Source organism: Antrostomus carolinensis, unplaced genomic scaffold, assembly GCF_000700745.2.
Source record: "Antrostomus carolinensis isolate BGI_N321 unplaced genomic scaffold, ASM70074v2 scaffold2135, whole genome shotgun sequence".
In the NCBI taxonomy this organism is placed as follows: domain Eukaryota; kingdom Metazoa; phylum Chordata; class Aves; order Caprimulgiformes; family Caprimulgidae; genus Antrostomus; species Antrostomus carolinensis.
Window position 1 is genome coordinate 19396 of NW_010316914.1, and position 14575 is coordinate 33970.

Sequence of the window (14575 nt, forward strand, 5' to 3'; positions counted from 1 at the left end):
GTTCAGGGTTTTGGACTTTCACAATAACAGGCTATTTTCAGCAAAAATCAAGATAAGTACACAGAATTACAGGAGGATCCTACACAACCAACCAATTACAGTACTGATGTTTCAGACTGAAAAAATGACAATATTTTCATGGCATATTTGAACAGTTTATAGATAGAATAAGGCTCTTCTTTTAATTTGTCCATTATTGATCTAAAAATAACAATGCAGTTCACTGGCATCTTGATGAACTAAGACATTGAAAAGTAAAGTATCACTATCAGTAGAGCAAAAATACAAAATTTAAGTGGTTTCCTTTGCATAAGCTAGTCCAGTAGAATATTATTATCCTCAAAAATTTGTGACTTATAAGTGAGAATGTCAATATGGAATAAAAAATCAAACTGTTCAATGAGACCTTGGACAAAAGTTTAGCCCCTTCTACACTACTACTGCCCCGAATGATGGCTGAAAACCTTGCCAATTCTTAATCACTTCATACAATTACATTTTAATAAAGTTGACAAAAAAAGCAACTACAACAAATTTAACATATGTAACAAATAAGGAAATTTGCATTAGATTTGGAGGATGTGGCAGACTGCCATTCACCACAAAGTCTTGGAACAAGATAAAGTCATTCATATATTTAACAGATGTTAAATGAAACAAATATTAAAAAGTGCTATTGCTAAAAAATTCTTATGGTGAATTCAGATTTGGCTCCATGTTCATAACACAACTGACTTGACAAATGAAAACTAAAGATTCAGACAAATAAAACACATAACAGAATGGCCACACACAGTGTGGGATCTCAGAAACTACTGCAAATATTTGTACTGTTCTAAAAGTAATCTTGATTAAAAATTAACTATGTATTCACTGTTTCAATGCATTTTTCCTGAAAAGACCTAAAATTCAACTTAAAACATGGTAAAATGTCTTGGTGTTCATACATTTTTCTCATCTGCAGAAGTAGCAAGCTCAGGGTTATGTACTACAGTCATTTATTTCTTACTTACAAATCAGACAATTCTTGACAAGTCAGTACAGTACAATAACTCTTCCCATAATAAAAAAATTATATATGGGTTCTATTTTGGGTTTTTGCTGAAATGGTTTTCTTATATTTGTTTTCTTGATATAAATGCCCTTGGTCAAAGTAGATGACAAATGTAATTAAGCTGCAAAAAAAAATCCATTTAATTGACAGTTCCAGTATTGAAGGAAGCTTGTGCAACCTTTGAGTTTGTTTTCTTGTTCAAAGCTGTACAGATGAAGTTTCCAGCTTCCATCACTGTATAAAGATTTACTCCCTAAAAAAGAGGTGAAAAATATTAACAATAATAAATGCATATACTGAAAATGCTTAAACTCTATGGTTTTTTTGCTCCCACCCAGGTCTTATTTTTGCAAACAAAGGTCCTGATGCATGTCATCGGTCAGTAATGGAGATCAGTAGAGTTACAGTGACATACATGATAGTCACAGCTCCCAGTTGTTTGGAAGGCTCTACCACTTTGAGGGTGACTTCTTATCCAAAAAGTAGTGGACCTAATACTCTAGTAATATCTTTCCAACTCAAAAGAATCTGGAATAAAGAATTGGAATAACAAATAGAAGAAGTTGAAAGAAAAATACAGTGTCTACATATGTGCTGTATTTATTTACCACCCAACACTAAGAAACTCCATGCCTAAAAGTATCCTAATTGCAGCTAAGGAAAATGGAGGAAAGACACTTGTACTGGCAACTGAGCAGTGAAAAATGGGATCCTGAATTCTCTTGAATAAATATAATCTTCTTGAGGAAGTCCCTTCCAATGCAAAATTACAATTTACATTGCTAGCCCAACTGAGCAAAACATTATAGCTGCTTGTTCTGCCGTTGTAAAAAAAATGTTCCTTGTGCAATCAAATGGTTTTTAACTAACATAAGATACATATCAGTACTGCTTGATTGCTAAAATTGAATCAGATCACTGATTAAAGAGGAAAAAAATACTTTGTTATTAGTCTCCTGGATTACTCATGTATAGTAAAAGTTTCAAAGTAAGATTGTGTAAGTGATGTAAGTACTTGCTCCCAAGACTGGAATTTAGAAGCCAGTAAAGTTCCTGTAGAAGGGATGAAAAAAGGGACCTTGAACTACCAATACACTGACAGTCACATAAAACTGGGAGAAGTGTGTGCTACTCAACACTAAAGCGTACAAGATGTATTGCACCAAAAATACACTTTCATAATAATTATGGTTTTACACACTAAAAGACCTAGATCTGATGTAGATACTTAATCCTTTAAAAGGATCTTGCACTTATTTCCATGTTCTACCGTAAACTTTGCCTCTTTAATTTTTGGAAAATGCCTTTTTCATTTTGGCTAAAAATGTTAATGAGAATAGAAATTACTTCACAGAAACATAATCAAAAACATTTTTAATTTGAAAAATATGCTTCAAAGTTTACAATCAGCTCTAATGTATAGCACCATCTAAAACATATTGTTCAAAGGCATCCTTTTAGAGCTGTCTCATTTTAATACAGTTATAACAAGGGTTATTTCAGATCATTCTGTTTAGCCTTTATTGGTCATTACTTAGGCTTAGTTTGTAAAGAACTATTGCACATGTTGAAATCTAAAAAATCCTTAGAGCATTCTGTGGATTTTTACTAGGAAGAAATGTGAAACGTACCACCGTAGACATACTTGGTAGTTAGATTATGGAAGATGGCAAAATAAAAACCCCAAACTATGCAAAAATCACATTTTCATCACTGTGATATGTATTGATAAGATACATATGTTCACAGTGCACATTCATCAAATGGAATATAAGCATCTCTGCCTTTTACACTGCAGGGGGGTTGGAACTAGATGATCTTTAAGGTCCCTTTCAACCCAAACCATTCTATGATTCTCTAAGTGTCATGAACCAAAGAGGATTACCATGAGGGCACAAAACCCAGAATTCACAAGCATGACTCACAGATGGGGATGGGAAAAGAGAAGTGACAGGTGTTTTTAAGGTTGTTGTGTCAAAATGTCTTAAGATAGATACTCAGAAATGCACTTAAGTGTACTTGGTAACCACTCCATATATCCAGAATCATTCCTTGACATCGAGGAATGAAACCATGAAACAGAAAGACAGGTACCTCCAATAGTATCTATGAACTTGGATAAGTGTCTTAAGTCAGAAAACCTTCTGCCAGAAGGTGAAATCCTTTAATTCCCATTGACTTCAATTAATCAGTTCTCATTCAGCATTCATAAATACCAAGTCTATTATACCTCTGAACTTTGGTTTCGGTGTCAGTAATGTGAGGCTAACAGTACTTAGCTGCTTCTCAGAAAGGCTTATTGTTTGCCAAGCACTTTGAAGGCATTCTAAGCACAAGTGCTTCTACTGTAATTACATAGGAACCATATAGAAACTGTTTTCTATCAAGTACATGTACAGTACATGTACTGTAAAGTACTGTTTTTGGAAAGTACATTTCTCCCTACAAAGTTTTGTAAGCATTAATGATCTATGACATAATTATCTATCCATTACTGTGGTACAACCAATAAATCTCTTTTCTCTGCTAGAAAATTATTTCACATTTAGCCTGCTAGAGATTAATTTCACACGTCACTTCTTGGTTACGTGTTCTAAAGAACAGTATAGAACAAGCATTAATTATTATTTTGATGTATCTAGTCAATTTGAACTCAATAATGTGCACTTAAACACTGCTCATCCTCTGGCTGACACTTTAAGTGACTTCAGTCAACAAAATGAAAGCTTTAGTGCATAGCTGAGAAGAACAGGAGAAAGTGTTCCTTGCAAATGGACAGCATTAGTAATTATAATTGTTTTGTGTCATTACATAAAAAGGGACATTTTAATAGATTTTTGCAATAATGATTTTACAGAATTGGCCATGGTACCAAAAACAACCAGTAGTGCAAAGACCAAAGCTCATATATTAAGATAATAATTTTGAGGCTCTGTGTCTCTCATCCAGTAAACCACTCTTTTCTTAATGGGCCAGAAAAGGGTCAAGAAGCAAAGACTTGTGTTTTCCTATGTCATAATCTAAAATTAAAGAAAAGAAAAAAAAAAGGAGAACTAGACTTTTGATGGTAAGATTCTTATCTCCATGGGATTTGGCATCCACCTTTAGGACAAGCAAGATTCCTGCTTGGACACCAGATCATTAAGAGATTAATAAATCTTATCAAGAAGCCTGGAACAAGGTATATTCCATTTATCAGGCTATTTTTATATTTTTAATATTTAATGATATTTAATATTTTTAATATTTAATTGATGATTTAATTGAAGTCAGTGGGTATTTTGCCCAAGGAAAGACTATACTGAAAGTCTAAGTCTAAGGTGCACAGCTATGTAAAGTGAAATGCATGATTCCTCCTCCTTATTCCAGACAACTGTGTTGTTTCAAAAGAATAAACAACTTCTTCATTAAAAAAGTTACCCCAAAGCACATATGAACAGTTCAAAACAGAGTCCACTTGTACAATGGCCACTTGTGATTAAACCTTTCCTAAACAGGTATCTGATGTCTACCCAGAACTCCTCAAGAAGCACATGAAAGCAGAGAAACATTACAGTGAAGTCTGTAAGGTACTGAATATGAAGTACAATTCAGAGGCTCCATGATCCTTTTATGTCAAGAACTCAGTCAGCATGAATGCCACACTGAACTGTAACCAACAGACAAGTAATAAGCCCCCCAGTAATTCAGATCATTATATTTCAGTTATCAGGCTTTTCGATTTCTTTCTGCAGTAGTTTAATACAAACCACACATGTTCAGTTCTGGCAGCTCTTAATATGTTCTCCTTTGAGCTTGACTTTCAAAGTCTATGGCTAAGTTAAAAATAAAGTCATTGTATTGCTTGAGTTAGTACAAACTCATTAAGCCACATTTCCAGAACAATGATGACCAACAGGAAGACCAAAGAGCACATTCTTTGGAGAAGGCAGCATTACCTGGTTCCCAGGAACACAGAATAATTAACATGCCAACCAAGCCAGGGATACTAAATGGGTGCTCTTGAAGTGTGGATGCTCACTGGCAAGGTTCATTAAAATGCATTTCAGTATAGATAAGCTGCTTTGCCCGCTCCTCCAAGAACAGGGCTAGAAAGAAAAAATGACTGTGAAGTCTGCTAGCTAGTAAACAGATTTTGTACAATTTTGAAATATATTAACTAGATACCTAAGAAATAGCAATGTCCTGTGCTTGGGTTCCAAATGTCATAATTTTTTTCTACTTTGAAGCCACAAAAATTGACAACAATAAGCACTATGAACCAAATCCAAAGCTCTGTGAAAAAAGCTGAGGTCTGCTCAATCTTTCCATCACAGAGCTGATCAGCCTTCTGAGGCAATATCTACAGTATTGATTTTTTGTGGTTACTAGGGCAGAGCAATGATTCAAAGCAGTTGCTACTGAGCTATTCATGGCTCCAGGTAGGGAGAGGGGGGTTATTCAAATTCCTGTCAAAACCAGTTTTACTCTAAATTGATAGGGAAGACAACAGCATTCATGTTATGGATCAAGCCATGTTAAAACACTGAGTTTGCAAAAACGTTTTGTTCACAAGTAATTGTCAGGTAGGTATTGTATGTTTTCAAGAAAAATATTTTAGTTTTCCTTAACGTCTTAATTAGAAAGTAAAAATCTCTTACTGTATTGATCCCCAGACCATTAAGCATGTATATCACATCCTCTGTGGCTACATTTCCAGTAGCACCTTTTGCATAGGGACAACCACCCAGTCCTGCAACTGATGAATCCACTACAGCAACTCCCATCTGGAAGACAATGTAAAAATGCAACATCAGCACAGAATATTATTTATAATTATTCATAGATAGTAAGCTATACATACTAGTTAGCATGGATAAAACACACATTTCTTCACAAAAGGAAGTGTTTCTTGGAGGGAATTCCTTATAATGGTGTTTGTTAGTCTTGACATCTTTATAAGGTGAGACTCTTCAAACACAGTACGTGGAACAGAGAACTAACGGTCCATTACATGTGATTTTGGCAGATAAGATGGTTGCTGTTTTAGAGCCAGAGTTTTATGTCTTCTCTCTCTTTATCTCTCTAGATGTTTTCAAGTAGCCTGCATCTATTCCTGCAAAGGCTTACATGCAACCAAATACAATCAATGTGTTTACTGAAATATGCAATTTTAAGCATATGTATAGTATAATTCTTTGCAAGTTGGTAGTCTTAATATTAGCATCTGATTTAATGTGTCATCCAAAAGATTTTGGGATGACATTTGCCCTCTAAAATGTGTTTTGTATTAATGTGTTTTGTATTATTGGCTATTTTTTCACAAAGAACTTCCCTCCTAGCATTTTCTCTCTTCTCATTTTCTTTTCTTTCCTCTTTATTAGAGACCATGAAACCATCATGTAAACAATTTTTTGTTCTTGTTTTAGAGGAAGACTACAAGGTATTTTCACCCAAATTGAACACCACAATGTGAGGAAGAATTAACTTTTGGCAGATCTGTTAAAGAGTTCATGAGTTTAAATCAAATGGAAATAAAAAGTTGAAGAACTTTTATCCTGGTCAGTCTGACCCTTTGTTTATTGTATTCACCAGTCAAGAAGAAAACACAACCCCCAAAATAGCAAATTTCACACCCTAGCGCAGTCCTGGAGCAGCATTCAAAAGCCTAGTTTTTAAGACGCATGGAATAACCAAATAGCTTGGATATCATGGAAGATCTCCATAGATATATTCATTTTCTTCCTACTGCATCCAAGCTCCTTCTCTCTCCTGATCTTCTGTCAGCACATTCATGATAAAGAATAGTAAGCCAGTTCTCAACTCTGCTCAACAGATAATATTAAATTTCCTATGGGATAAAGCCTTCCCTAGGAGATTGGTCAGGGAGGGAAAGGAATCGGGTCTGTGATTGCCACTGATTTGTTTAGTGAGCTCTTGCACCCTCATCCTTCTGTGATTAGATTTTAAAATAATGCTGAAATTGAGAAACATTTTTTTGTTTTAACATGTTAGGTGTGTGATCCAGGACACTGGGTCTCCGTTGTTAAAGAAAGCTCTTCAGACTTCTCCTTGAAGAAGATTAGATGCCTTTGGAGGCATTCAGGCTCTAGAGATAATCAGAGGCAGGCAATTATATTAGGCAGAAAGGTCATCAGCTCTTCAAAAACACCAGCTTCTCTCTACCTTAAGTACGCTGGAGGGTCCTCCTCCCCAGAGGGCTAATTTAGGCAGACATCACCAAAATTTAGAAGTCAGGCAGACTGAATCAGGGTGCAATTACAGCTCAAATTCATGACAGGTGTTCCTGTGCAGAGATAAGTTTTCAATACTCCAACTTTGACTTTGGATCTGCAGAGATTACGAGGCTAAACCATACCTGTTACTCACATTTGCAAGTCAGTAAGATCAGGTTAGAGGCTGGACTGCACAATGAGCTGATTTCTGTTACTCTCCTTCTGAGAGCTTACCTGTCCCTGTAAGCTAGGCTGGGAGCCTCAGCTTCCACTTCACTGCCATAAATACAGCTACCCAGCAAGGTAGGCAAAAGATGATGTCCTGCATGTTGCAGTTACCAAGTCACCTTTCCCAACATACCCATCAGTGGGGGTTTTTTCAGTTCTGAAATAAACTTTCCTAATGTTTTGTTGTGTTTGCTTCTAGTTTTAACCATGCTTTCCATAGTTTTATCATTGGTCTTAGAGGCTCTTTGAAGTTCCAAGATTTCTGGAGGACAATAATAAACAGTAAACCAATGAAGCATTGTCCTAGGTCCTATTCTCAGGCAAGCAACATTATCTTGAGCTAGGTGGCCACTCAAAGCCTGTAATAAAGACCTCAAAGAAGCTGAGATGCACAACTGTGACAGGCAAGACAGTACTGTTTAATATTGCTCACACAATGAGACTCTCTAAGAAGGGATATTGTATTTTAAAGTACACTAATCTGTGAATTATGGAGTGAATCACCAAAGTACATGTTTCACATTTCAGTCACTTGTCACACACTTTGTTTGTGTAACCCACCGGTCAGAAAACGTGTTATACAACACATCTGTGTCCAATACACAGAGGATATGCATTTATGATAGCTTTCAACTGGAAATTCTCTCTCTTTTTGCACTAGCTGCTAAGATTCATACATTTACTCTGGAAGTCATTGCTTCAAGCTCCACAGTGGCAGCTGTCGGGCTTGCAAGTGTTCCTGCAGAAATACACAAATAAGGCTTCTTAGCAGAAAGACTCTAGGGTATGGTGAAGGCCTGGGGAAGAGAAAAGGGAGATTTCTAACATGTAGAAATGCTGGTATGATGCAAACATGCATCCCACTACCATGCCTGGTCTTTCACGCTGATTTTAAGATTTCCATCTGAAAATACCATTTCAGGGAAGAAAAGGTAGAAGAAAGTGGCCTACATGGAGTTTCCCACCAGTTGTCAGCTTATGTCATAACTGCTGGAGCATGCTTCTAGATGTACTTATTTTCGGTAACTTTTACATGGGGATAAAAGCTATAGGCAAATAATGTACTGAGGTATACCACAGCTGTTAAACTCCCAAGGAGGATCAAACAGACTCAGAAACAGCTTTAGTAGCATATAAAGCAGTCACTTTGTAACCCCAGTGAATTATCTCATGAAACACTTGTGCAAAAATGGGAAAAATATCAATGAAATTGTATTTGGTGACAAAGTGGCATCTGAGAACAGCCAGAAAAGTTTGCCAGTTCAAAGCTGAAAGAACCTCCTCCTGTGGGATGTCACCTATATTACTATAGGTAGCCTGCTCCAATGCTTCACAGGGCTTTCAACTGTGAGAAACAAGAAACAATATACTGCCAGCATTAAAAGGGTGTGTTTTCTAAAGGCATTGGATATATATACATATTAATTTCTTGATATGCTTGTACTAACACTTGTGATGCCACCATAATTCTGCATTCGCAGTACAGAATCGTGTGCAGAATCACTACAGTCCATCTCTTGTGTGGTCCCATTTAAAAAGTCCTTAAATAATCCATACTCCAAGCTCCATTCCAACAGTGCTAAAAACAGATGTGGGGAAACATCCTTCAGCAACACTACTAACTAATTTGGAGGTTAATATTACAGCCCAGCCTGTCTAAGCACTGAGTCTAAAATAGCACCTAATAAATAACTTCTCTGCAAGTTTGAGCAGCTATGAAGCTGTTTTGCTTTTGGAGCCATTAAATGCATAAGAGGCTCTAAAATAAAAGCTAAAAAATGACACAATGTGTAAAACAAGGCCTCTCCCTTTATCACATGTCCAGTATTTGTCAGGCTTTTAAAGGAGATAATGAGTTTCAATCCTTCAGCAATCTAACTCTGCAAAGCATTCACTGTCAATATGAGATCTTTAAAAGCCCACAGTCTCGTTGTCACTTTCTGACAGGAACTAAACTGTGCTGAGATTCATGAGAAGTTGTACTGCAGCTACTTTGTAGGATAAATCCTAGATGAGGACTCACTGCGCTGCTTACACATGGACATATGTGTAGGTGAACAATGGCTTGGCTTCCAGGACAACTCTGGTCCTCCAATCTTTTTTGACACTTGCAGAGTTTTGATAATCACTAAATTCCTGACAGTGGTTCCTGAACACCTTCCAAACCTTAGCTTTGGCTAGCTTTAGCTTACTCTCTAGAGAAGGCAGGAGACTTTTTGCTCCTGTCCTATGCTAACTTCCTAATTCCCTAGTGAGAGAGCAAGGAATTAAATTCATCACCTTTGTCAAATATCCAGTTTTAACAGGAAACCATTATTGCCAGTGAATAATAAATGCTTCATGTTTCTCAGTTTGCTTTACTACCTCCCCATAACTTCTTGTTGGGACAGTCAGTCTCCTTCCTTACTGATACTGAAATCTGGCTTTGTCTGACAGAAAGTTAACTTTGTTTCTCTCTCAAAACTGGCAAGATCAGCATCAGTAACTCCCAGGATGTGTGAGGTATAAACCATAAACTATAAACCAGGTCTCTCATAAATTGGTTGGGTTTTTTTTTAAAACTACGAGCTTTTGAAAACATAGTATCGAGGATCTCAGGTGTGCATAAAATAGGTATTAAATAGGAAAAGATTTGAAAGTTTAGGGGCGACAGCATTGTAAAGTTCAGTACCATAGTGCCTTAAAGATAGGTGCACATAGATGTGACAAAATACCAGTATATTACTTCATCATTTATTCAAGGAAGGGAGAAGTAAGGGAGGAAGAAGTAAAAGGGGGACCGACACACGTTAGGTCAAAGACTGTCCACACAGAAAGCAGCACAAGACCAATACCTCCAACTGTTTGATCCTGCAGCCCTGCCAGTGCCCAGCTGACACTCTTGGCGTAGTGGACACTGTCCTGTTGCTGTGTCTCTCTGGCATTAGTCTGCTACCCACTCCTACTTGGTATGCCGTCAAGGCCAACTCCTTCTCCTCTAGAGATATAGCTAACCATAGAAATATAGCTAACTATGCCAGCAGTGTAAAGAGACAAAAATCAAGGCTTGCCACTCCTCTTTATTTCAGCTGTGCCTATACAGACCCTTTTGTGAGTTATGTTATCAAGCTGTCTAAAATCAAGGCTTGCCACTCCTCTTTATTTCAATAAGACAACTGTATGTAAATAAATATTACTTTGGTATTTGAGCAATTTCTATACAATTTCTACGTATAAGGCAATAAAATGGGACAACATCTCTCTGTGGAAAACCCTGAAAGCTAACTACATTTCCTTCTTGTTTCTTTTTCTTTCTGGTCTTGCTAAAGATTAATGCATCACAAAATACTTTTTGGAGTAATCTCCATCACCACTGACCACAGGGTGTCACTGTTACATTAAAATCTATAATTTCCCAGTTCATTTAGTTATAAAATTAATAAATTCAGCCCCCCAAATAAAAGTTTTCTCTTGAAACATACAGAGATGCAAGCAATTTGTGGGCAGACAAGCTGCATAAAATAGGTTAATACAGCATTCCTTTAACTTATTGCACACATCTTTTTATATTGCTACTGACACATTTATTATAAGCAAAGCTGGCAATGACATCTAGAGTTAAAGTTCCCTAACACTTTCCATCATAAGGCACTACTTCCAGTTGTTTATTACTTTTTCAGCCTTTAACTGCTGGATCTTATATTTTCCATGCCTTGTCTTTGCTCCAGGCTGGATTGTTTTGGAAAGTTTTAGTGAAAAATGGGGTTGGTCACTTCCGAGAACAAGTTTGGGGGAAGAAAAACACTTTGTTATGCTAATATTCAATAATTCTAACATGAGCTTCTCTCAGATATCCCTGTAGCTTTGCAGTCTCAAATTTGGTACAGGAGAAACATAAGATACCACACGGTCTGGACTTAGTTACAAACTTAGGGCAGTTCCACCTCATTGTCAGGAACTGGTCAGCCTGGTAGCTAAAATGCCTGAGGGTCAGCAGAGCAGCAGCTGACCATGTCTTTCCCGTAACCTCAGTAGAGAACTGTGAAGCAGTTTCTCTGAAACTGAGTTGGAAAATCTGTGTCTCTGGTTGACAGTGCACCCACCACCTGCAGAGAAAGCCTCTCACCGGTGGGCTCCAGCAGCAAAGATCTGTGTTGTGGAACCACTTCTCCAGAGAATGTTCATGGATGTTTAGGGGAGATTGATGCTATTAAACATGACAGACTGGTTTTAAGATTTTGAAAAGCTTAGAAAGTCCTAATCAACATCTTATTACACTATAACAAAATTAATACTGGGAAGCAGATGTTCACAAATCACTTTTAGTATTGTCTATGCAGACATTTTTTGCTCCCTTTTTGAAAATGTGTGCTCATTCGTATTTACAAGACAATAGGGGTTTGCTAGTTTGGGGTTGTACACAATTGGAGCTGCTCCCTCGCTAAGGAACAGAAAACCTGCAGGGGGAGCAGGAGACACATTCAAGGTCTTGTCGCAACCCATGAAGACGGGATGATCATCAGAGGACTGAGTGACTTTCCAGTCTCCCTTCCTTCCCTCCCCAGGCAACCCAGGGCATTGCCAGGTTTCCCAGATTTCAGCTGCTGATGATTTAAACTAAGTACTTATTGCCCCAGATGCTCTTCAGCAGAAGTTGCTGCTCTCAAGTAAACCTCTGGTGGTTTAACAGTTTGTCTGCTTGCTATGCGTTGTGAAACCATCTGATCGAAAAATGCAGGATATTCATATTATAGATTTAAGTCTGGACACAGTCAGAAGACCAGTTAAACAGATAGATGAGAGAAGATATTAATCTTGGGGTTTGGAGGGAAAGGGGGAACCAGAGAGGAAAGGCAAAGGGCAGCTTTGGGGTAAGCAGGGAGGGAACCGTCTAGTCCAGAGACACAACAACTGTGTCAGGTTGTCTGTGCCCTACCTGCAGCCAGGTGATAACTGGGTTTTTGTCACATGCTACATGCCAGTGTAAATGAATAAAAATAAACCTGAAAATAAACTGAGGGCTTTGAATGGACAGGGAAGACAGAAAGATTACTTAACTTGATAGTAAAGTTACTGGGAGAGGAAAATTTTGCTGGACACTGGAGGTCCAATGAAGAAAAAAAATCCACTCACTTGGTAAGGGATGGCTCACAGAGGATAAGCGGAGTAGAGACATACCCACAAAAATAAAATGGCTGAATTATCATAAAGGCTGAATTATGATATATATATTATGTCAGCTGAGAACAAGTTGAATGAAGGGTGGAACCACAGGTAATGGCTGAGATGGAGACTGCAGAGAGTGCACTTCACTGTGAGTTACAATATTGAAAAAGGACAGAGTGCTGCTATGGAGATCAGGGAAAGTCACTGATCTAGTATTTGAAATGCACATGGCAAACAAGAAACATGTGAATCCATCACTGAAAATTACAAATTTGACCTGAGCACCACAGTATCTGAAAAGTCTACTTTTCTGACATTCAGGGAACACAAAACCTAGTTCCTTTATCTTAGTTACCTCTTTTATTGGCATCTAGACTACAAATTCTTTTGATCTTCTTGTTCAGTCTTGGTTAGTGTAGCTTAAGGTGGGCGGCCAAATCTGTTCCTGGAGGTCTAATTTCCCTCACTTTGTATAAACAGAACACTTTCAGCATGATGCACCAAGTGGCAGAGGACACTAGCTCATACCACCATGAGCAAACAAAATAGGTGGGTGGCAGAAAACATCTATTTTCATAAAATAAATTTGTAGCACTTTAAAGGAAAGCTAGAAAAGCAGAACAGAACTATTTAATTCCATGGTAGTATTATGGTATGTCAGCAGCAAGGTATCTAAAGGAACAAAATGGTAACAGCATTTAAAATCCCATCTGACTTCAATTCAGCCTGAGCCCTCACACAGCAGCACCTGACTCCCCTAGAGCCAGGAACATCATCCACCCACAAAACCCACTTTGTTTTGACTTTCATTGCCCATATTATCTCTGAAATCACATCCACCTGCCACCCAGTCAGCAAAAATGAGGACCTCCTGTACATCCCTGGGGCTCATCTCCAGATGTGCTGTGGAGTCCTACAAAAGTACCAGCTCCTTATCTGGGGCTGATCACCCATACAACACGTGTGGTCTTCACAGCCTGAAAACCAGCACTGACTCCTTAGCATGGATGCTGGGGAAGCTCAATGGACCAACATGGGTGGAGGGGACCCAACATAACATCAGGAATTCTAATGGGTTCTTCATGTAAGCTAAGGTCAGCCTCTTTGTCTTCCTCTGTGTAGCTGATTGATGCCTGTTATAGTAGAAGAACATTTTCTTTCAAAAGTAATTCAGCTTCACCCAGTGCTTCCCATCTCAACTGTATAATGAGCTTTAGAGTGAAATGACTTTTTCAGAACTGACTTTTCGTATTGTTCCCACTCACGTCTTCACAACTAGACTTACACTTGTTTCTCCTGGATGTGGTGATATACAAAGCAAGGGACAAATTGGTAAATATCCTTCAATCCAAGTCTCCCTTGTCTCTGTCACACACCAGAACGCCTGCTGAAGGTTTTGGCTGCCATTACAAAGATGATGGCAGTAACGACGTATTAAATGATCTGTTGCACATTAAATTTAAAGTAGATTACTGCTTCTACCTCATGCTTCCAAGGCTTTTCCTCTGATGTCAGTACCTATGCTTTTCAGAAAGTTGTTCAGGTTACTGTTGTAACTATTACAACATCTTCCTTCCCATTTCACCTATTTAATAGGAATCAAGGTAGGCTAGAGGCAAACTTTTTTTCACCTGTCAATAGCCATCCTAGAAAGATTTAGCAGACTTAGAAATGGAGCAGATTCAGCTGTGGAGCTAAAAAACCCCACACACACATCCAAACACAAATACATCCAATAGCCTAGCAGTGGTAATATCCGACTCGAAGCTCAGGTTTTTTCTTCACCTTCCTTCTAAATAAATGTCCTAACTATTGGATAATGTCGGACACTCAGGCAGTGAACCACATATTGCTGCCTATGCTTTTTCTCATCTGAGACCTGAACTGCACTGTGCTTTACAAATACATGGCAATATCTAAATGGAAGATCCTG

At 37.9% G+C, this 14575-nt stretch overlaps 1 protein-coding gene across 1 annotated transcript in view; it reads right to left on the reverse strand.

Annotated features, from left to right (window-relative positions):
• Positions 1-583: 583 nt before the first annotated feature.
• HMGCLL1 (3-hydroxy-3-methylglutaryl-CoA lyase like 1) overlaps positions 584-14575 on the reverse strand; it is a 56036-nt gene continuing 42044 nt past the window's right edge. The window contains exons 7-8 of the mRNA XM_010168378.1: positions 5695-5820; positions 584-1307 (exon numbers count right to left, since the gene is read on the reverse strand). Of these exons, the coding sequence (XP_010166680.1) occupies positions 1194-1307; positions 5695-5820 (240 nt within the window). The 3' untranslated portion in view covers positions 584-1193. The remainder of the gene's footprint in view (positions 1308-5694; positions 5821-14575) is intronic.